This window comes from Tiliqua scincoides, chromosome 1 (assembly GCF_035046505.1).
Source record: "Tiliqua scincoides isolate rTilSci1 chromosome 1, rTilSci1.hap2, whole genome shotgun sequence".
Classification (NCBI taxonomy): Eukaryota; Metazoa; Chordata; class Lepidosauria; order Squamata; family Scincidae; genus Tiliqua; species Tiliqua scincoides.
The window spans coordinates 102826569-102848993 of NC_089821.1; the positions used below are offsets into that span (position 1 = coordinate 102826569).

General features: G+C 42.7%; 1 protein-coding gene across 3 annotated transcripts in view; it reads right to left on the reverse strand.

The window, feature by feature from the left end:
* Positions 1 to 8091: 8091 nt before the first annotated feature.
* Positions 8092 to 22425, reverse strand: part of TTC21B (tetratricopeptide repeat domain 21B) — a 39493-nt gene continuing 25159 nt past the window's right edge. For 2 of the 3 annotated variants that reach the window (XM_066612133.1, XM_066612136.1), the window contains 12 exons: positions 19665 to 19803; positions 18860 to 18966; positions 17826 to 18014; positions 17611 to 17721; positions 16926 to 17007; positions 16369 to 16519; positions 14813 to 14974; positions 13659 to 13854; positions 12955 to 13179; positions 11243 to 11363; positions 10244 to 10311; positions 8092 to 9709 (listed from right to left, as the gene is read on the reverse strand). In XM_066612133.1, the coding sequence (XP_066468230.1) occupies positions 9632 to 9709; positions 10244 to 10311; positions 11243 to 11363; positions 12955 to 13179; positions 13659 to 13854; positions 14813 to 14974; positions 16369 to 16519; positions 16926 to 17007; positions 17611 to 17721; positions 17826 to 18014; positions 18860 to 18966; positions 19665 to 19803 (1629 nt within the window). In that variant the 3' untranslated portion in view covers positions 8092 to 9631. The remainder of the gene's footprint in view (positions 9710 to 10243; positions 10312 to 11242; positions 11364 to 12954; positions 13180 to 13658; positions 13855 to 14812; positions 14975 to 16368; positions 16520 to 16925; positions 17008 to 17610; positions 17722 to 17825; positions 18015 to 18859; positions 18967 to 19664; positions 19804 to 22425) is intronic. The other variant, XM_066612134.1, reaches the window with a different exon arrangement.

Sequence of the window (22425 nt, forward strand, 5' to 3'; positions counted from 1 at the left end):
CCCAGTACAGTCAACGGGGCTTCCCCCAGGAAAGCGTGGAGAGGATCGGAGCCTTCCAAGGGGGAAGCCGCCTTCAGGGTCTCCTTCTCTCTCCCTCCTTCCCTCCGGGCGGGCGGGAAGAGGGTGGCCCGCCGGGCGGAGGGATGGGAGGCCCCCCCCCCGGCAGCAGGCGAGCCCCCCGCCCTTACCTGGAGAGGAGCCGCCGAGCAGCAGGCGCGCCCGCCACGGGCGACGTTGGCGAGAGGCTGGCAGCGGCGCGGGGAAAGCCCTCAAGGCCCCCCCCCCCTCGCGGCAAAGGGCACAGCTCCGTTGTCAGGGCGGCGAGCGAGCCGGCTGCGATTGGCTGCTTCGCGCCGCCGGCAGCGCCCAGGTGAGCGCCCTCCAGACCGCCACTGCGCCTGCGCAGCCCTCGCCGCGGGAGGCTCACCTGGGCGCTCAGGTGGACGCTGCGCCCGCCTTCCGCTCGGCCGACGGCCCCGGGGGTGGGGGAGCGGCGCCTGCATCCCCTCCCCTCCCCTGTGCCTTTGTCGCTGGCGGGCAGAGCTCCCTCCCTTCCCCATGCTGATTTAGGCTGCAGTCCTCTCCCCACACCTACCTGGGAGGAAGCCCCATTGACTATGGTGGGGCTTACTTCTGAGTAGACTGCATAGGATTTTCCCTTAAAGCAATCCTATACTTTCCTGAGAGTAAGCCCCATTGACTATACTGGGACTTGCTTCTGAGTAGACACGCATAGGGTTGTGCCCTGAGGCTGCCACCCTAGACACACTTTCTTGGGAGTAACCCCCATTGCCTATACTGGGACTTACTTCTGAGTAGACTGCATAGGATTGGGCTGTGTCCTGTGGGCCTCATTCCTAGGGAAAACGTATCTGGGGTTGCAGCTAGTCACACTCACTTGGAAGCCCATTGACTATACTGGGACTTACTTCTGAGTAGATATGCAAAGGATTGACCTCATGGGGTCCAGTCCTATCCAACTTTCCAGTGCCAGTGCAGCCCTGAGGAAAGGGAACAAATGTTCCTTGCCTTGAGGAGCCCTCCATGACTGCTTCCCTACAACAGGATGCAGTGCATGCCTTATTGGCATAGCTGCACTAGCACTGGAAAATTGGACAGGATTTGGCCCTTTGTCTTCCAGTACTGAAGTGTGAGGGTGAGAGCAAGTCATTCTCTGGCCTTGGGGCCCAAATGACTTGGGGCCCAATCCTATTCAATGTTATGGTGCCAATGCAGCCATGCCAACAAAGTATGCACTGCATCCTGTGGTGGGGCAGTCACAGAGGGATAGAATTGGGCCCTTTCTCTGCCAGGCTGTTCCCCCTTTTTCTGTTTACTTTCAATGGGATAGCATGCAGTGAACCCAACAGGAGGAAGGGACTTGCAAAATCTAGGGTGTGTTTATATTGTTCTTCTGGTCCGCATTCAGTGCTTTGTATAGAGCCACTATGCAGTTGTTAAGACTGTGCTTATAAACTATTTCGGGGACACTTGATTTACTAAGGGCGCAGTCCTAACTAACTTTCCAACACTGACGTAGCTGTGCCAATGTGGTGTGCACTGCATCCTGCAGTGAGGAGGTAGTCAAGGGGGTCTCATCAAGCTTAGGGCACGGTTGTTGCCTTACCTTGGGGGCTGTATTGCGGCTAAGTCAGTGCTGGAAAGTTGTTTAGGATTGCGCCCTAAGTTATACTTGGTCCATGGTTGTAGCATCCCTTCATTCATAATGATTAGAGAGAAAAGGAACACAAAGCTTTCACTAATTCTTCATAGAAAGCATATTCCTATATTAGTGATAAAGGCTTCATTAAGTACCAGAAATAGAAAATTACAACAGTTCAAACTCCAGAAGGAACACTGATGTAATTTCTGCCCTTGGTGACAAGCATGTAGGCTTAACACGAGGTCACAGAAGGCAAATTCCAAGGAAACGGTGGGCCCAATCCTATCCAACTTTCCAGCCGCAATGCAGCCCTGAAGTAAGGGTACAAATGTCCCCATACCTTGAAGAGGTCTCTGGGACTGCTCCCCAATTGCAAGATGCAGTCCATGCCCCATTGGCATGGCTACACCAGCACTTGAAAATTGGATAGGATTAGGCCCTAAATCACTGAAAGGGACATTTTGAAGGAATAGAATCTTGGTTTTGCCAAAGTGGATGATAATTTAACAGCTGTTATTTTGTTTTGGAATCAACATAACCTGCAACTCTTGTAAAACATTTCTTTCCATAATGAAATGAATTCATTTCAGGGGTGTGTGTGGGGGAGGGGAAGGCTTGAGAAGCTGATAGTGATGATGATCAGGCAGGAGGTCTAGTCTAGAGGGTAGAGCCTCTATTTGCCTGAAGATAACATCCACAGGTCGCCAGCTCAAGGCCACCGGCAGCGTGCGACCTTGAAGCAGCTGACAAGCTGAGCCGAGTTATTCCATCTGCTCTGAGCGTGGGAGGATGGAGGCCAGAATGTGAAACCAGATCAGAGTGAAACATCTGGACTGTTGTGGTTCTTGAAAGATAGAACCTTCTTTCAATTGTAAAAATCCCTACAGGGATTTAATCAGCCTGCCTATGTAAACCACCTTGAATAAAGTCTGAGGAGAAATCTGATGACCAAGAAAGGCGGTATATAAATACCTGTATTATTATTATTATGTGTGTGTGTGTGTATGTGTGCACACATAAACATGAGACTTCTTTTAGCTGCAAAGGTTGTAAATGCAAAGCACTGGAAAATTTTAAAAAACCACTTCACTGCATGTTTGGAAAGTTAGTAATGGAAATGGACAAATTAATTAGATTGATTCAATTCAGTCTGTGAAAATGAACTGTGGTGAATTTCCAGAGAGCCTACAAGTTCTGAATAAGTAACGTGACTACCTTCTTTTAAAGGAAAATTTCCTTGCTTTTTGGTGATGCACATTTTCATTTTAAAAAATGGATTAAGAGAGCCCTTAAAATGTTTTTGCAGCTGCTAAAGTGAAAGCTTATGCTCAAATAAAATAGGGTGCTACAAGATTCTTGTTTTTGCTGCAACAGACTTGGGTTTCAATTCTATACACACTTTCCTGGGTGTAAGTGCCACTGAATTTAGTGGGGCTTGCTTCTGAGTAGACATGCCTAGGATTGTGCTTTGCCACAGCTACCCCTCTGGAACTTAAAATATTTGCTGACTAGTTAACTGCAGTAAAGTTTCACAAGAGATGAAACCTCATCATTATTTTAAAGTACTGAATTATTTTCAGTTGTTTCCTACAAGCTGTAAAATAAGTGCATTCTCGTGGAATAAAAATTCACATTTCTGTGGTTTTCATGGTTGCAAGGAAGAGAACTCACCTTTGTAGAGAAGCATTCAACCATACTAAACAGTCTATTGCGCAGTTCCTAAAACATTTTTCTCTTGCTTATATAGCACAGTTCTGACATATTACATGGGGGGAAATGCTTACCTGGGGAACCTATCTACCTTACCTACTCTACATGGGGGAAAATGAACCTTGCCTGCAGGGGGCAGATGCGAAAACAAAATCTTGGCTCATCTCCTCCACAACATTGAAATGAGATGAAGCATGTGTTCTGAGGCACTCAGTACCTTGATAGCATACAAAGTTAAAACAGTAAGATAGCAGGATAATCACTATTATACAGATAGCCTATTTTGGTTCTCCGGCTCAGTTCAGCAGCATAGTAGGAATCTCTTGAAGCTGATCTAAAATTGTTCTTACTGCAAAAACACTGTTTCTGGCATGTGTTTTATTTACAACATACCTGCTTAGCATACCTTTTGTATCTTTGCAATAGCCCCCTTGCATCTCTGTTTCATGTTTCTGATGTATTTTTAACAACCTTCTCATTTTTATACTGATCATTTGCCCTTCAAATTCTTTATTTCTCTTACTGAAGACTTTAACTTGTACAAATTTTTTGCTCTTTGTTTTTCCTTATTTGAGTCAGCATTTTTGCATATTTTACCCTTCTTGACTGATTCAAACCTGATATGCATCTGGAATGCAGTTCCAGTTTCTGGCAGAACTCCCTGGACTTTCAATCCTTGTCCTCCACTTTCACAGTCCCCAATCCAGCTGAGGCTAGTCATGAGAGTCCTATTGAAATTAATAGAACAAGATACAAATGCCTAAGTTCCATTCTCTACAGAAGGGCTTAGTCATAACTAACTTTAGCTTGATCTGGAGGTCACAATCCAGATGTGTTCTCCACCTCTGTACTTGCCTAATATGCATCACATGTATTGAAAATCCAAGTGCTGAAAGTGAAATGTTTGGCACCCTATATTCTAAGTACAGGACATGAGTTTCCTTGGCCTGACTGCCCCCTGCCCAGCTTGTTAAATGCATTGTTTTATAAACACATTCATTGAGACTTTGATGTTTCTTGATCAGTAGGATCTTTGCCTAAGGCATATGAGATCAACAGCAAACATTGCTTAAGATAGGGACTGTTGCTTTGCACAAGATATGCAGATAGCTTCAAAGGCCCTAATCGTAAATAGAATATATAGCCAAGTTTTTATATAAAGGACAAGCATACTGTAGTTTGTCAGTAACCATACATCCAAGGTCTGAGGGCCAAACATGTGTAACCAAATCCCATTTGTCCATCCTGGGAAATGGGAGGGTTTCCTAATGTTTTTCCTGACACTGTATCCCCAGATGCATCTGAAATAGCATTGGACAAAAGTATCATCTCTGTGTTGCATAACCTTTGATGCCGTCGCCCACTAAATTTGGTGGATAAACTCTCCACTGAGTTTGAAAGCACCCCAAATCTCTTCATATAAGAATAAAAAATAAAAAGGTAGCAGCGATATGCTGTCCAATATCCTTAATTGCAAAGATAGGCTGATCAGATTTCCTTTCAAAAAATAAACATAGCATTTTACAGGCTGTATTTACTTTTCACAGCACAAGTCCCATGTGCAAGAGGACTCTGGCCCATCACAAACGTGCCTTAAAGCATGTTTGCACCAACTCAGGAGGAAACAAGGCTGGTGCATGGATGTGCGCTGGCCTGACTGCGCTGAAGCCATGCTTGGACAGGGTTAGTTTACGCCAGCAGCATACTGCCGGTGCAGGGATTTGGGAAAGGCATTCTGGGGTGGGGGGAGGGTGGGTGATGGGTGAGTCGGTGGGCAGACCAGGCCCAGGTAGGGAGTGGGACCAGGATCTGGCCCAAGTGCCAGATCCTAACTCTGTTCCCGAGCAGCCTGGCATTACATGGGCTGCTTTAATCTGCGCCACCAATTTAGGTGATGCAGATCCAAGTAGCCCTATAGGTCTGTCTGGGGAGTTGCTCAGGGTAAGGCAAAATGATTCCCCTTATTCCAAGCTACGCCCCAGCCTGCACTAAGCCTGGACTGAATACAACGCAGGGCAGCTGGCCTGCCTGTTCCAGCTAAGGTTAGGATTGTACCCTCAGTGTCTTAGTTATTAAATGGGTTGTGTTTATGTAGATCTCAATTTACAGAACTGGTAATCGTGGATCTGGTTCCTCTTGCAACTTGGTTCAGAAATGTACAGATCTCTGAAAATTCATTTCCTGAAAAAAACAGAAGTCAGAGTGTGTCTTTCTAAATAATAATAATAATAACAGTATTTATATATCGCTTTTCAACAAAAAGTTCCCAAAGCGGTTTACAGGGAAAAAAAATCAAATAACCAATGGCTCCCTGTCTCAAAAGGGCTCACAATCTAAAAATATGCAAAAGAACACCAGCAGACAGCCACTAGAAAAGACACTGCTGGAGGGAGGTGGGCCAGTTACTCTCCCCCTGCTGAATAAAAGAGGAGCACCCACTTGAAAAAGTGCCTCTTACCAGTTAGCAGGGGTTAAATATTTCAGACATATTTTAAAAGGGCAAGAAGAGGCATCACTATGTGATTATTATGGTAGGACACTTCAATCTCCAGTGTCTGTGAGCAAGGCAAAACAAAATGCACTCACTCCCCTCCCTCCTTCAAAGGCAGAGTAGTAGGTGAGTTGCTAGGCAACACCATACTGAACACTGAACTCCTTTTTCATTAACATAACTGAACTGACCTCTCTCTGGAGTCCTTTCAACTCAAAGACCATATATTTGAAAGAGGGCTTTAGGTTATAAAATGCTGCTATAATGTTAAAAGCTTAAATAGTCTTTCCATGTAGTTGTGAGGGGGGAAAAAAAACTGGGTCACACTGGAAAGAAATCTGCCATTTCATCCTGAATTCAGGATGACAGAAAAGCTTAAAATGGTTCATAGAAACCCAAACAGCAAGGGGGTGGAGATGTAAGAAACATCTATTTAACTCCTTTGGGATTGGAATGAGTTGACAGACAGAAACTTCCTGGTGAATTAATTTTGGGCAAGTTCACAACCTCAGGAATAGGATCAACCTGTATTTATCAGTCAGTCATAGTAGGTGTAAACATTCTACTGAGCAATTCTAAATGTCCTGAATTTTATGTAAAGAGATGTTCTTTTTATCCAAGAACAGATTAAGAGACAGCAATTACATTTACAGTATTGCTAACCAGGTTTGGAATGTCTTCCCTTCTAGAAAACTGGGAGCCATACATGATTTCCAAGATTCATTGATCATTTATCTCCATGCGGACAGTCTTACGGGAAGCACCAAAACACAGGTGTGCCCCCATACCCATGGGGGTTCAGTTTCGGAACCCTCCCCCCCACTGATCCCTGAAACCGTGGATACAGGCGAATGCCCAACCCCACGGTCCTGAGGCCACCCTCGCCCCTGCAGAGGGAAGTCTGAGCTCAGCCGAGGCTGAGGATGACCATCCCTGACCTCTGCCAGGCTCAGAGTTGTATAGTTCAAAACATGTGGTGTTTTGAGCTATTCAGCTCAGTCTGAGCCCAGCAGAGGTCAGGGATGGTCATCCTGAGCTTCTCTGTTGAGCTCAGACTCCTCTCTGGAGGCAACATGTGCACATGGGGGGGGGGCCCAGACCCAATCCGCAGATAAGGAAGCTCCCCAGTATTCAGTAGGTGGCAATTGTAAATATTAGGGTCAGTACTATCCAACTTTCTGGCACTGATGCAGCCTTGCCAAGGGGGAGTGCACTGCATCCTGCAGAGCGGGGGGGGGGAGTCATGGAGGCCTCCTCGAGGTAAGGAAATGTTTGTTTCCACCAGGCAAAATGGACATATGAGTCCATTTGTCCACTCATGCCATTTGTATAACAGGGATTGTGGCATCCACCATACCCTACGGCAGCCATTTTCAATCACTGTGCCATGCCACACTGGTGTGCCACAAATGGTCCCCAGGTGTGCCACGGGAGTTTGGTGGAGGGTCATTTATTAATAGGATCGTTGGGGGTATGAGCCCCCCACCAACAGAAAGGTGTGCCTTGTCACCTGTCCAAAAACTGATGGTGTGCCTTGACAATTTTAGTACCTTTTTGGTGTGCCATGAGATGAAAAAGGTTGAAAATCACTGCCCTACAGAGTTGGAGGACCTGTGTGGAGCTTCCCCAGCTTCTCTGATTCAACTGGCAATGCTGATGGGGGCTAGAGGGGCTGGCCAGGTCAGCTTATCATGAGAGTGGGAAGCTACAAGAGGCAGAAAGATTCAAAAGCAACAGGGGTGAAAAGATGGGAACCAGAAGAGGATGAGAAGGGAGGAAGGAGGATGGAACAAAAACCGGCCCAGGGCTAAGAAGCTGTGATATGCGATATACGTGGAGGTGTTTAATGGCTTTGTGTGTCTCTGAATTTTCAGAAGCTATCCCTACAGCCACTCCACTTCAAAAAGCAGCTTGAAGTGAAACCTTGGGGAAATGTCTTATGAATGCTGTCAGCAGTTTTCCTTTTAACTCCTCTCACACCAATCCCCAAAGGACTTTGGAGTTTAAAAAATGTTATGGGTGCCAAGCAGTTGTGAAGGGTCTTTTAAAGGAAAACCACACGCAACACTAGAGTGCAAGCATGCGCACTCCCTTCAGCCTATGGCATATTGTGCTAATATTATGGACTTTCTACAGATCTCGAAAGTTGAAGCCTCCCGGAAAAAGCCACCAATGGGAATTTTCTAGGCTTACACAGACCACACTCACTTGGCAAAGACAATGGAACAGACAGACATAGGACCGCTGGAAGCTGGGCTACACTTAATCAGAACACTGGTACACCTAATTCACTGTCACAGACACTGAGGACAGCTTCCTCTTTATTAACCTTCCAGCGAGGCCTGAAGACATTTTTATTCAGGAAAGCCTTTGAGACCTGATAATGGCTGCTTTTAGGAATTTATTTAATGTTTTTTACTGATGTGTTTTATTGCTGGCTGCTTTGTTTTTATATTGCCTGTTTTTATAGTTTTTATATGCATTTTATTACCTTTTTTATTATGTATTTTATGTACTAACTATTGTTAGTTTCCTTGGGTGCTCTTCAGGAAGAAAGGCAAATTACAAATCCAATCAATCAATCAATCAATCGTTGATGGTGTCTCTTTAGGGTTTCAGACAGGATTTTTTTTCCTTCTCTCCTACTTGAAGGTGTCAGGGATTGAATTCTGCATGCTAAAAATAGGTTCTACCACTGAGCCACAGATGCAGTACTCCAAAGAACGCACAATACCAAAATTGATAAAAAGAGGCAGTTAAGCAAAATGGTACTTTTATTATCAGAAGAGAAGTTCTAACATAATGGTTTCTATTATAAAATTGTCTGTGTGGACACCCTTATCTTTGGTTCTTGCTTACTTATCTATGGGCACAATCCTAACCAGGTCTACTCAGAAGTAAGTCCTATTTTGTTCAATGGGGCTTACTCTCAGGAAAGTATGGTTAGGATTTTGCCCAAAGTCACTGAAATATTGGGCTTAGGTGTGGTTTATGGGACCCTTTCTGCTCAGCTAACAATGCCAGCAGAGAGAGAGAGAGAGAGAGAGAGAGAAACTGGCTTTTCCGAAGGCTTTTAGCATAAACCACCTCACAAGGCTAAAATGCTGCTCTATGCTCTTGGAGGATGGGCAGGATACAAATGAACAAATGCAATTTTGACATATATTAGTGTTTTTGCATACTGTACTATCTGAGTACTGTACAAACTCTAATAAGCACAAAGTCATCTGTAAAATAAGGGGAAAAAAGAATTTATCAAGTTTGTTTACTTTAGTCAGCTTTCCAACAGAGAATAAAGCTTTTCACAAAAATAAAGTAGCCCGTTCAAATTCAGTGAAGCAGATAAAGTATTCAAGTCATAGCTTTCTTTTGTTGCTTTTCTGATTATACACTATTTCAAAGCAATGGCTGAACTCCAAATAAATCACCTATACGAGGGGGAAGGAAACATGGGTGCAGCTGGAAATTTCTCTGTTGCAGACAAATCTTCAAAGAAAGTTCTGCCTGCGCTTGTTGCTCCCTAACTGATGTGGAAGTGATTTATCTGGACTGCAGCCAATTCCTACAGGTGGATAGTAACAGACACCAATTATCTTTTGTGTTTACTGAACCTTAAGCACTAAAGCCTTCTCTTTTAGAGGAGAGATAAATCTAAAAAGTAACCTCCCTTTGCTTTTGCTTTTTTCTCCATTGAAAACTGCAGCATCCACAACCACACAGATGTTTTTATGGTCTCATTTTTCCCCTAATTAAATAAACAGGAATGTTCATGTTCTTAAAGATGTACGTGCCTTATCAAGTATTTCTTTTCTGATTTTGGGGTAATTTGGATGTGCCTCCAAAACCTGTGGAAAGAAAAATAGAAGTGTCTTTTTGAAAACTAAGGCTGCAATCCTAAACAGTATACACTTACCTGGGAGTAACTCTAATTGAATTTAATGAGATTTGCTTTTGAGCAGACAAGCGTAGGATGATGCTGCATGGCTGAAATTCTAAACACAATTACTAGGACTTAAGACCTATTGAACACCCAAATAAGCATACAGGTCTATCTGCAATTTTTACAACTATTTGACAGTTCTGAAATATATCTAAAGCACAACAGGAGGTGTTATGTACTTCAGAAAATGCCATCATGGAACATAAGTATTATGTTCCTAAATAAGTAGGATTATGCTATATCTAGTTATATTAACATCTGGTTCCACCATGGAAAAGAATAGTTGATTCCAACAGCCCTTCCCAAATACATAAAACATTAGGTGCTTAAGTTTAAGACGAGTGGCACACGACTAGTTTTTTTTTGGTGCACTACTTAGAACACAGAAATGACATAACCATTCATCAACTGTTTTACACGCATCTATATTATAGTTTACCTTATGACAAACATTGATTGCATCAATGAATCTCTTTGCTTTCAGGTAATTAAATGCCAACTTGAAACCTATAAAAACAGTATGTCAATTATGGTTTTATTTTTTGCACTGAAGAAAGAATTTCAACTTTTAGAACTTTAAATAATGGTACACAGAAAAAGCAAAACATCTGGCCCCATGGACTGGACAGTAGGTTTTTTCAAACACGAAGATGTGAGGAAGAATGACACAGAAGGTATGCCCCCTCTTGTGACATGGGCATGCATACATATAAAAACAGAGAAAAGATGTTTCTTTTTTTCTTAAGAATTGTATTTATTCCTATGAATGAATGAATGAATGAATGAATGAACCTTTATTAGGCATAGATAGAGAAATCATAAAAGCAGACATAATTAGTCCTAATCCCATTTATCAAAAACGGAGTTAAGATACTAAATTACTAATATTCGTACATATGTTTAAGCACAGTTAACTAATATGATTGACGGGCAGCCCAATCTTGAGCTGCCCAATGCACAGGACTGCAGCAGTGCCAAAAATGGCTGCCGCTGCATCCTACACACTCCAGGCAGCTACTGCCTCCTCCACTGGAGAAGGGGACCTTCGTCCCCTTCCTCTGGGTAAACCAAGTAGCCCTGCAAGTAGCCTTCTGTGTAAGATTGGGCCCTAATACTTTTTTTTTTAAAGAGTCAAATGATAGCAATACTAGCTTTCCATGTATTGACCACTGTTCATAAATTGGATTGATCACGTTTACAAAAGAAATGTCAAACAACTGATATTCTATTGTCATTTTTGGTCAAAATACCCAACAGAATGGAAATATTGCCATAAGTGCTAAACCAGCATTTTAAAAACAAAACATCAGACAACAAACTGCCCCCTTGTATCAGGACACTGTCAGAAGTCATCTTCTGTTACTAACTGCAAATATTTTCTTTCATCAGAAAGGCTACCCAACAAACCAATGGCAGAAGTTGCTGAGTGTGAACGTACCGATTGTTGGATTTGTTTGATTTCCAAACTTCCAGGCCATCTCATAGTTTGCAGCCGCATCCTTGTACGCTTGTTCTTTCTCCATTATATATCCCATATATTCATAAGCTTTGCAGCAGGACTAAAAAGAAATGGGAAATCTCCTATATTAGCTGAACTTAGGTTACTAAGGGCACAATCCTAACCTTGAATTAGGGTGGCGCAAGTCCCTCGCACCAACCCAGGGGGGTTGGTGCCTCCTTGGAAGCAAGCCATGCCAGCACATGGAGGTGCACTGGAACACAGAGGCTACATCCACCCTCTGTGGTGGCTTGTGCCAGGAAGGCTGCGTTGGCCAAGCTTGGCCAACGCAGGGGTCTGGGGAGGGCAGGTAGGAGGCAGGAGGGAGGCGTTCTGTGATGGGCGGGGGGTGTTCCAGGGGGTGGGCAGGAAGGGAGCAGGAGGGGGGACTGGAACCCAGCAGTTATGCAGGATCCCAACCCTGTTCCCCAAGAAGCATGCAGCAGCTCCAAGCTGCTCCATTCTCCTTGGACTTGCGTCACCTCCTGAGATGGCACAGGTCCGAGGAGATCCATTGGGGTTGTGGTGACTTACCCTGGGGTAAGGGAAAGAGATTCCCCTTGCCTCCGGCTGAGCCAATTTGGACCCCAGTCTTGCACTGGAAACAGCGCAGGCCTCATGGCCTGCCTGTTCTAGCATAAGATAGGATTGCACTGTAATTCTGTTAGCTGATTAAGTAACAATCTAAAATTGTGTTGGCCTTTTTCTAAATCAGGGGTCTCCAAACCCCAGCATACGGGCCATACCTGGTCCTCCGGAAGATTTTATCCAGCCCTCAGAGCTCAAAATAAGCATTTCTGGGTCTCCCAGCATGGGTATGTATCACATTCAGCCACCAGAGGTGCTGAATTACATTCTAAATGTAATGCAGTGTAATGGAAAGAAATTATCCCATTACATTCAGCACCTCTAGTGGCTGAATGAGATATATACATGCTGGGAGACCTGTAATATTGCTGTTATTAGTAGTAGTAGTAGTAGTAGTAGTAGTAGTATTTATATACCGCTTTTCAACGAAAAGTTCACAAAGCAATTTACACAGAAAATCAAATAACTAATTGCTCCCTGTCCCAAAAGGGCCCTCAATCTAAAAAAAAAAAGTTAAACTTTATATCTACGTTAAACTTATACGGAGCTGAGACCGAAAAAGTCTATGATTTGCTTCATAGGTTGCTTGATGCTTTTTGAAAATCCATTCTCCCTCTCTTCATATGCAACTCAATTTTGTTCTCTGTTCTCCTCCTCCTTCCATTTCACACACTTTATTGTAATCAATCAAACCCCCAGCACATCGATTCTCCATGTATTTATTATTTATTTATTTTCTGACCCTCGGCACCATGTCAGATATATGATGCGGCCCTTGTGTCAAAAAAGTTTGGAGATTCCTGTTCTAAATCACATCACATGGAATCCAAAGACCACGAAACACCAACTCCTATCATTGCCCTCGTATCAGTACAAAGAATGGTAGGGATCTCCGGCGAACTGAGGCCATGTTAATTATGGCCCTTGGTAGTAGTTATTCATGCGAGAGACAGTCCCACACCTCCTGTTTTCCCATAATGTTAGTCACATTAACTAAAAGTCTCAAGGAACAGGAAAAAACATTAACAAAAGGGATACCAGATTGCTTCTGGGCTGTCAATTACCCTGTTATGACGAAGGCATCGCTTTAATAGTTCACTAGCCATATCGTATTTTGCAGACTGAATGTAAATATCAGCAAGCAGAAGCCAGCTTTTTTCAAACTCTTCGGCATCAATGGGGTTCCAATTCATTTTTGAAATGCGCTTCAACTGGTTTCTGGCTCGTGGGGTTTGTTTTAAGATCATGTAAGCTGTAGCCATTCCCAGAAGTGATGGGACATGATCTTTCTGCAAGAGATACCACACAATACAACTCAGAAGATACGTTATTACATTTTTATTCTACCCCTCCCTCCAAGGAAACTCAGGGAAATATGTACCTGCTTCTCCCACATTTTAATTTTATGCTCACAACCATCCTACAAGGTAAGTTAGGTTAATAGCCCAGAGTTGGTTGGCGAGTTTCATGGTTAAATGGAGATTTGAAACCAGGTCATCCTAGATTCCAGATATGGCATCTCTCTCTCTGCAGGTCTGTTAGACTTCTAAGGCCCAAATCCTAACCAACTTTCCAGCACTGACAGAGCTGTGCCAATGGGGCATGCACTGCATCCTGTGGTGATGGGGCAGTCCTGGATGCCTCCTCAAGGTAAGGGAATGTTTGTTCCCATATCTCAGAGCTGCATTGCCCTTACCTCAGTGCTGGAAGGTTGGTTAGGATTGTGCCCTAATATACTCAAGCTTTAATTGAAAGATCAACCACCCACCTCAGCAACAACTACTTCTGTAAAGGCATTCAGTGCTTGCTCGACATTTGATTTCTGTTTGGTTGCCATAAGACAATAATTTTCCATGATGAGAAGCTGTATGTGACCCTGAGCAGTCTGGGGCTTCAGTTCCTTCAAGAGCTTTTCTGCGGTTCTCACGGCCAGCTGCACAGACTCTTGCTTCTCTGTGGAACTGCTGTATAAGAAGGAAAAGCATTAACAGCCAGTTCTGGTAGGTCAGAAATTTTGGTACTGTTTGCTCAACCAGGATGTTGATGAAGATTTTGAATGAATGAGGCCTAGAAGACTGGTTGACAATATATATATATATTCCTCAACCAGAAGTTGAGGAAGAGGAACTAGACTGCTTAAAGGGGCCTCTTTTCTGACCATCACATACCTATACTGCACCAAGTTCACTGCCTCCCAATTCATTTCTAAGCCCAATCCAAAGTGCTGGATTTAACTTTTAAAACCCTTACTGGTTTGAGACTTTGATCCCTGAAGGACTCTTCCAATCCATATGATTAATTTCATGCATATGGATCTTCAGAAGGTGTTTTATTATGTGTACTCCACTAAGAAGCCATAGGTTGGGATACTAATATTTACTAAATAAGTATTGAAGCTTATTACAAAGCAATGTATTTTAAGAGTATTTGTTGTGGCTACCATTATAGCCCTCATAATAATCAGATACATAAATGCTTCTGAAGAATGTTGTCCAATAAGGGGTAGGTGGGAATGTAATAATGAATAGTACAATGCTACATGATGCATGAGTAAGGTATGTTCAACAAACCATTTGCTTAGTCTTGGACCAATCTACAAGTGATGTTAAATGTGTCACTGGTCCTAATGTGCTTTAATTGTCCTTGGTAAATTGCAGTCAGATCAGGATACCCCTCCCATGCCACCAGACTGAATGACTACAGTGCTATGGGTATGGGTCTACCACCTCTGTGTTCCCAACTCCAGATCCCTCCTTCCATGTGATAGTTTGCAAGTCAAAAGACACTTTTATTAGCACCAATGGGAGCTTCTGCACTTGCAAATAGCATGCCAAAGGGCTGGAATCTGGATTGGGACTACGGGGGTAGAAGCCTTCTTACCCTCATCAAGGACAAGGAGTCAAATATTTTATCATCACTCACACAGTGTCGCCATCAAGGTTTTCAAACACTTCACCTCCCACTGTTTCACTGTCTGGGTTCAAGCAGATTTCGATCATATTATAAATGGCATTCTGTCCCCAATCACTATCCTTCCGTGCTTTGTTAAAATGGCGAAGAGCATCATTTGGTTCACCAGTGTACCTAAAACAGACAAGTGAACACACTGAAACAAACGGCACACTTTAAATTTGAGCAAAGGAAGAATGAAACATATAGCTTTCTGTTGTTCAGGGGCACAGTCAGTCACATCCGCATCACATCAGGGTTTTAAAAACCCTCCAGGTAAAAACCCAACCCCTCTTATTAATGTGCGAGTTCTTTATCCAACCAGCTGGTCCACTGTGATGTCACAAGTACTATAAATGGCAGTGAGGGGGAAGGTTTGCATGGAATGTGGCTAATGACTGCACTTGCTCTGAAGAAATGAACATGTTCACTTGGCTATGTAAAGACTCTTTCCCTCTCCAGGCCCTAAGTGAGAACAGTGTGCTGTTGCTGGAGGTGGATGCCAAAAGCATGGTAGCTAAACTGAAACAAAGTCTGGAGAGTAGGGAGCTGAGAACATGTGCTGTTAAGGAAGATCGAAGTCGAGTAATGGTCCAGGGAGAACTGTAGTGACCCAAATTTCAAATCATCCAAGTGACTTCCAAATCATCCCTGTCAGTGGCTTCTCTCTAACTTTTTCACATTATCTAATCACCTTTAGAGAGCCAATTAGCTTATCTATAGTACAGCTTCCAACTTGGCTCTGAAAGGCTGACATACCTGACAACTAGCCATCCTATAAAGATTTTTAGCAATTTCATCTAGCCATGGTTGCTTTATTACAACTGCCAATTGTCTAAGAGACACACATCACAGGCAGATCATGTGTTCAGGAACAGATCCAAGTAGCTACTGATTACAACCACATAGTTACCTTGTGACTGAATGGCAGGCATCACTCAACCTTCTGTACTAGCCAACAGTACAGGCAGCATACAGATAGAGTGAGCAAGCACTGTGAGAATAATGAAATGTGCAAAAACAGGTAGTGACACTGTCTCAACGGTTCTTCACAAATGTAGGCTTGGTGTCACATCAACATATGCTGAATTTACACTTTTCCACTGGGATTTACTCATGATTACAGGAGAAAAGAACAGGAAGCAAGTGAAAAGGGTCAAGGGGAATAAGGTACAGTGAATGCACTATACAGTATATATAGGCATCTGTATAGTGAAAGAGAGCCCAAGGAGAAAAGAGGATTGTGGGAAATGTCTCAGCAGGGGTCAGGAAAGAAATGATGGGAAGAGAGGGCAGAGAGTTGTGGAGGTATGAAGGACTGCGAACCAAGGAGGTCATAACAGACAGAACAAAGTGGAGAGGAGAGCTGCTTATTTTCACATACTGAGCTGAAAGAATCAGCCATTAGCTTCTGGTGGCAACTGCCCAGTTAACACACTATCTAGATTTCTGGGCTGGCATTTCAGAAAAGCAAGGTAAACAACCACTTATTATAGATATTATTTTAGTAGTTTTCCAAGCACACCTACCAAAGATACAGCCCTTTGCAATAGTGAAAACCTGGATCAAATTTTGCTCTGGGAGAATGCTTCTCAGCCATTGCAAGGAATCTTGGAATTTCTTCTAGCTTTCCAGCTCTTCTTAACAGGTCAATTAAGCGGGACAGTGTTGCATAATTATCTGTTAATGTAAGTATTCAAGGCATTACAGAGAGCAACAGTGTTAACAAAAATAATTATGTGCACGAAACAAGAATGAAAACCAAAGATGTTCTAAATCAATACATCTAGGTCACACACAGTATCTATTTATGGTTTATATAAATAGATATATTTGTATTTAAATATATTTAGATATATCCACTTATATTTAATACCTATAATTTGTACTTTCTTGTCACATTTTTACCTGTATGAAACAAAATGTTTCATGTATTCCTTGGAATTTTACTGAAAATGTTTAGCAAGAAAAATCACTTTTGGAAATTGGCTACCACAAAGTTATGCGTGATTTATACTTATTAAACACGCGTAGTATTAGCAGAAAGGATGCTAGAAGTGGCAAAAAAAAAAGATGGCATACTCACCAGGGTTGCGATCCAGAAGCTGCTGGAAATGAAAAACTGCTTGTTCATAGTCCTGTTTCCTGAACATAAGGTCAGCCATCATCTGTAAGTACAAAACCTACAAGTTAAGTAAATACAAAGGAATACAAGACAGGCTTCCCAGTGATTTTATAAGCCTGAATAAGGGCCCGATCCTGAGCCTGGTGTGCTGCTTACTGTTAGCACACACTGTTAGGTATGTTTGTGAGCCTCACCATGGGCCCCTTTGGCCTAGGTTTCTTCTCACACTGACGTTAGTGGACATGGTCTTTGTTTACAGTGGTAAGATCAATTAGGTGAGCACAGAGAAGGGCCCTTGCTATAATGGCTTCCTGCTAAGAAGATCCACCAGCCAGCCTCACAAATAGGCAGGTGAAAAAAAAAATTATATATCAGGAGACTTTCACTTGCTAGTGAGTGTTAAAGGTTAGCATTTAATCTTAATCATGTTGATACTGTTTTGGTTTTCAATGCTATATTTTAAAGTGATTTGCACATGCTTCAGATTCCACACTGACATCCATGTTCACAATCTCTACACCACTTCTATTTAAACTCTGAAAAAGCAATATATTTATAATCGTTTTAAAGAAGGCATCCCTTTAAAAAATGAATCAGAAACAATTGGATTAAGCCTTCACTCAGCAGATTGCATTAGTAAACTAACCATGGTAGCTGCTACGTTATCCTGATCATTCTTCAGCAATAGGGCACACTGGCGCTGGCATGCATCCACATCATCATGCGCAAGGTACAAACGTGCCAGTTCTAGCATCACCTGAAAATTTAGGGGGGGGGTAGAAATCTTCTCTCATTTCTTGTTCTATATAAGGTTTATAACAAAGTCTGACTGAAAACGGGTAATTTGGGTGCTCAGCTGACCTTGTTGTCCGTTTCACAATGAACAAGAGCTTCTTTGTAAAATTTAATGGCTTTCTCGTAGTTCCGCTGGATTGCTGAATGCTTTGCTATCTCTGCACAAATTTCAGCTGCTATTTGCTTCTGCACAGGAACTGCATCCAGCTGCTCTATCTGAATCCGCTTCAGTACTCTGGCCTGCAATTCCCGAGCCTGATGGAAAAGCAAAGTGGATACCTTAATACAAAGACATTGGGAAAGAATTTGGAGCAAGCCTTGTATTTAACCAAACCAGTTCATTCTACTAAGTCAAGACTGGATATCCCCTTTTCTTGACACATGCAATATTGATTGGGGGAAAATGTATGCACATATATGGCGTGCGCACGCATGTACAGCAATGCATCGCTCCACTTCTATTGGCTTTTGTCTATGAGTTGGGCATCTAGATGCTATTTAGTTCCACCAGTGCAAATCTCATGCGAATTGGAAGTTTAGTGTGGTCAATCTGAAAACACGACTTTCCTGTTCAAGTTTGTTTGCACTTTTCCATCATTCTACCAGTTGCCCAGAGACTGCAAAAGGAAAGGGAATCACCCTAAAGCCTCTGCCATCAAGGTAAGGGCTGCTGAGTTATGTGTATATGAATGTGTGAGGTGTTTTTCCTGTTTTTAAAATTATAATGACTGCAATTCAGTGTAAGCTGCCTTGAGGACCACTATATCACAGGCATGGTATAAGTGCTCCAAATGAAGAAAAAACAGTTACTTATTTTTGCAAGGAAAAAAAAAATCTTCCTGCTTTAGAGGACCTGCTCTAGGTTCTGCAAAAAATTACCTAGAACCTTTCAGCAGTAGCCCTGTTGGACTCCATCTCTAAGAAGGTTTACTCTGCCCCTTTTTGGCTGGATGGAGGCAGTTCTTTTTCATTAGGCTATCTCATTATGACCATTTATTAGTATTTAAGGGAATCTGTTTTTACTTTTCTTTCAGCTCTCCAGCTGCTTAGTTAGCTATTTTCTGACACAAAAATCCTAACCTGCAAACTTTTACCATTACCTGTTGCAATGAGACAATTGCATCCTCTGTCCGCTCCATTTTGCTGTAAACCTTTGCAAGGAGAACCTGGTATTGGGCATCTTCCATCAAAGTGGACAAATCATTTACTGCACAAACAGAAGATAACACTGATAAACGAGAAAGCACTTGATCAATATTCAGTACATTGGGTTGATAACAAAGACTTTCTCTGGTGATCCCCTAAGATGTGCACCTCTCTATTATGGGAGGTGAGGAAGTCCCCTCTCTGTATGTTTTTAAGAGGGGAATGAAGACCCATTTACTTTGTCAGGTGTTTGGGTTCTGAGGATTTATAGCCGATATCTACTGCAGCTGAAATATCTTAGGGACAGGTGAGGTGTTATCAACCCAACTCTTAATGGATGGGCATTTTCATCATAGTTGTCTCAGAAGTGGGGTTCCCCCTTCCTTGCTAGGAATTGGGGATTTTACAGGTGGACCACACTGCTAGGGGAGCTGGGGGTGAGAAAGTAGTTGAAAGGATTGTGGATTAAGAGTCTCGGGGGTTTGCAAGTCAAAGGAGAGATTATAAATGCTCATGTATGTATTAGATGTTTTTATTAGTAAAAACGCCCATCTATCAATAGAAGGGCGTTTCTAACGATTCTATTTGCATAACTCCCCCTCCACGCCCCATTTCAGAAATTCTGACAAACACACAGTGCTGCAAAACAGATCCTCCTAAAGCAAAATAAATATACATGCTAACTTATATGTCCTGTAAACTTCTGGAAAAGTGTTTTCCAGTCTATCATACCACACATAAGCGAAAAATAATTCTTACCAGGTTCGTGATTTAAAATTTGCCGGAGGACTTTTTCTGCTTTCTCATAGTGGTTCAGTTTCAGCAGTAGCTCAGCCAGGTCATAACAGAGGAAATTCTGTTGACCCGTTTTCAGAGCAGCTTCATAGTAATTTATTGCCTTACCAACAAAACAAAACAAAACAAAAAACCACCATCTGTAGGGATTACACCTTACATTTCTATAGAATTCAGAAAACAGACAAGCTTGTTTTCTGATTCCCAAATGGAAAGTTTTGTTATAAAACCTAAGCTGCTTTTGGAGCATCTTACCTATTAATTTAATAGTAAGTCTCTTACACAGATGAATAATTAGAATGTCTTGAACAGAGAATGAGAGACTGTTCTCTTTGCTATATCCATATGTAATTCTGGACATTGCTTAAGACATTTTAACATGGAAGGAATTGATATTACACACACATGCGGACACCTGTACAAAATTACCACAGACACTCGCCTATAGTACATGAAATTTTTGCCAAGTAATCAAGCTCCAATTCTCTCTTCGCCTGATCTCCGGGTCAATCAGAGGGCAAAGCCTTTCAACTCTGAAGAGTTTCCTTTCTCAAGGGCAGGCAGGGCAGAGATCGTTTCTACGGCAACTGGGAAATTCCAGTCAAAGTTCACCTTTTAATCTCCTTCCTTCTGCTGCAGCCTGGTTCTAGTTCTGCTTGGCAAATGCTTGCAAAGCAGGTCTGTTTTTGGAAACACCAGGATGGGCCCCTCCTTCCCAGGCTACAATTCAATGCACCCTTACTTAAGAACAACACCCATGGAAAGCAGTGGGTCTACTTCTGAGTAAAAAGGGCTGCAAATATATGCAGCTGTGTCTCTCTGCTGTAAATTGAATTGCACACTCCCAGTTATGTGTTATATGTTGTACGTAGAGCTCCTGGCTTAACACACCAGACACCTTAAAGGTGGATTTGATTCATGTTCTCCTGCAGTGGTTCCCAACCTTTTCCACCCCATATCCCTAGGCAGTCTTGTACCCTTCCTATTAGCAAAATGTTTGTAATTAGTAAGGCAAGCCCTCATCTCCTCCATATGAAAGCCCAGACTTCATGTATTCATCACATATTTTCTCTTTTTATCTGTCTGAAGAAAAGAAGACTCTACCTTTGCACTGATTTGCACCAGAAGTGTCCTGAGAAATTCTGGGTGATTGATCACTTTCCGTATTATCTTTCAGCTTTTTTACTGTGCTGGTTTTCAATCACTGGTTCATACATGAATTGATGACCAAAAACTAGCTATTGGTGGGGCTTTCACAACCAACTAGCTACCTCCCTTCCTGCCTTGCTGGTCCTTGCAAGACATTCCTGTCTTGCAAGGCATTCTGGAGCATGACCTGCCTTTTTCTACCATTATTCCATTCTTTTTCAAGTACCCCTAAAGGTCCTGTTGAGTGTCCCTGGGAGTACATGAATACCAGGTTGGGAACCACTGTTTTACTGGTATGTTGTTTACAGTGTACTTACTCTGATAGTGCTTACAAAAAGGTGATGAAGACCAGAATTTAAAAAGAATAAAAATGTATCTTATGATCTTTTACTATGTTTTTAATAAATTAGAGACTACAGTTCTTAGGTAACAATTAGTGGTGGGTTATTTTTCAGGATCTGGCCTCGAGTAAAATCAGACAAAACTATAGTCAGACACACACACCCTAAGTTTAACCCCTGACTTATCCAAGGGTCATAGAAAATTCCATGATTGTTTGCTCAAAACCTGCCTTCGACTTATCTGAGGGATCGCCTTATAGGCGAGTGCCTGCGGTAGCTCATTGAAATTATGTCACTACCACCTCCACAGTGTATCTGTGGGTTAAGGGCTAGTTTTGCAGCACACGGGGAAGGGATTGTACCTACATTCTGTTCTCATGCTGCCAGAGTTTTAGGCAAAACCTTTGGACTTCCAATGTTAAAAAGCAGTATTTCTCTGCATGCCTGAGAGCTCTTGTACATGCTGAAAAACTGCCTACTTCTCTCTCTAGGTAGCCCTTTCACTGCAATATCGGCCTATATCGGGCCATTCAATTTACCAGGGCTATCTATACAAAAGTAACATTAAAACCTAAAAATCATGCCCTCCAATAGTATTGAACTAGTAAATTTAAGTGAACTACTTAAATTCTTCCCCTCTCTAGATCTTTTGTGATGGAATGTTCACAACCCTAGGCTGAATCATTCATAACCTTGGGCTTATATCAGGGGTGCCCAAACCCCAGCCCTGGGGCCACTTGCGGCCCTCGAGGAGCCCCCAGTCCTCTCAATGCGGCCCTCAGGGAGCCCCCAGTCTCCAATGAGCCTCTGGCCCTCCGGAGATTTGTTGGAGCCCATGCTGACCTGACGCAACTGCTCTGTGTGAGGGTGACTGTTTGACCTCTTGTGTGAGTTGTGCGATGAGGGCTCCCTCCACTGCTTGCTGTTTCACATCTGTGATGCAGTAGCAGCAGCAAAGGCCAGCCTTGCTTTGTGCAAGGCCTTTTATAGGCCTTGAGTTATTGCAAGACCTTCATTCATTCATATAAGTTCATCTTTAATATATTCATTGATGTAAACTTATGTAAATTTATTCAAATTTTAAATGTAAATTAATTCTTTTTCCCCCCCGACCCCCGACACAGTGTCAGAGAAATAATGTGGCCCTCCTGCCAAAAACTTTGGACACCTCTGGCTTATACATACAGTAGATTAACTGTTTCGGGAAGTGTTGCAGACACAATTGCAATGGCATG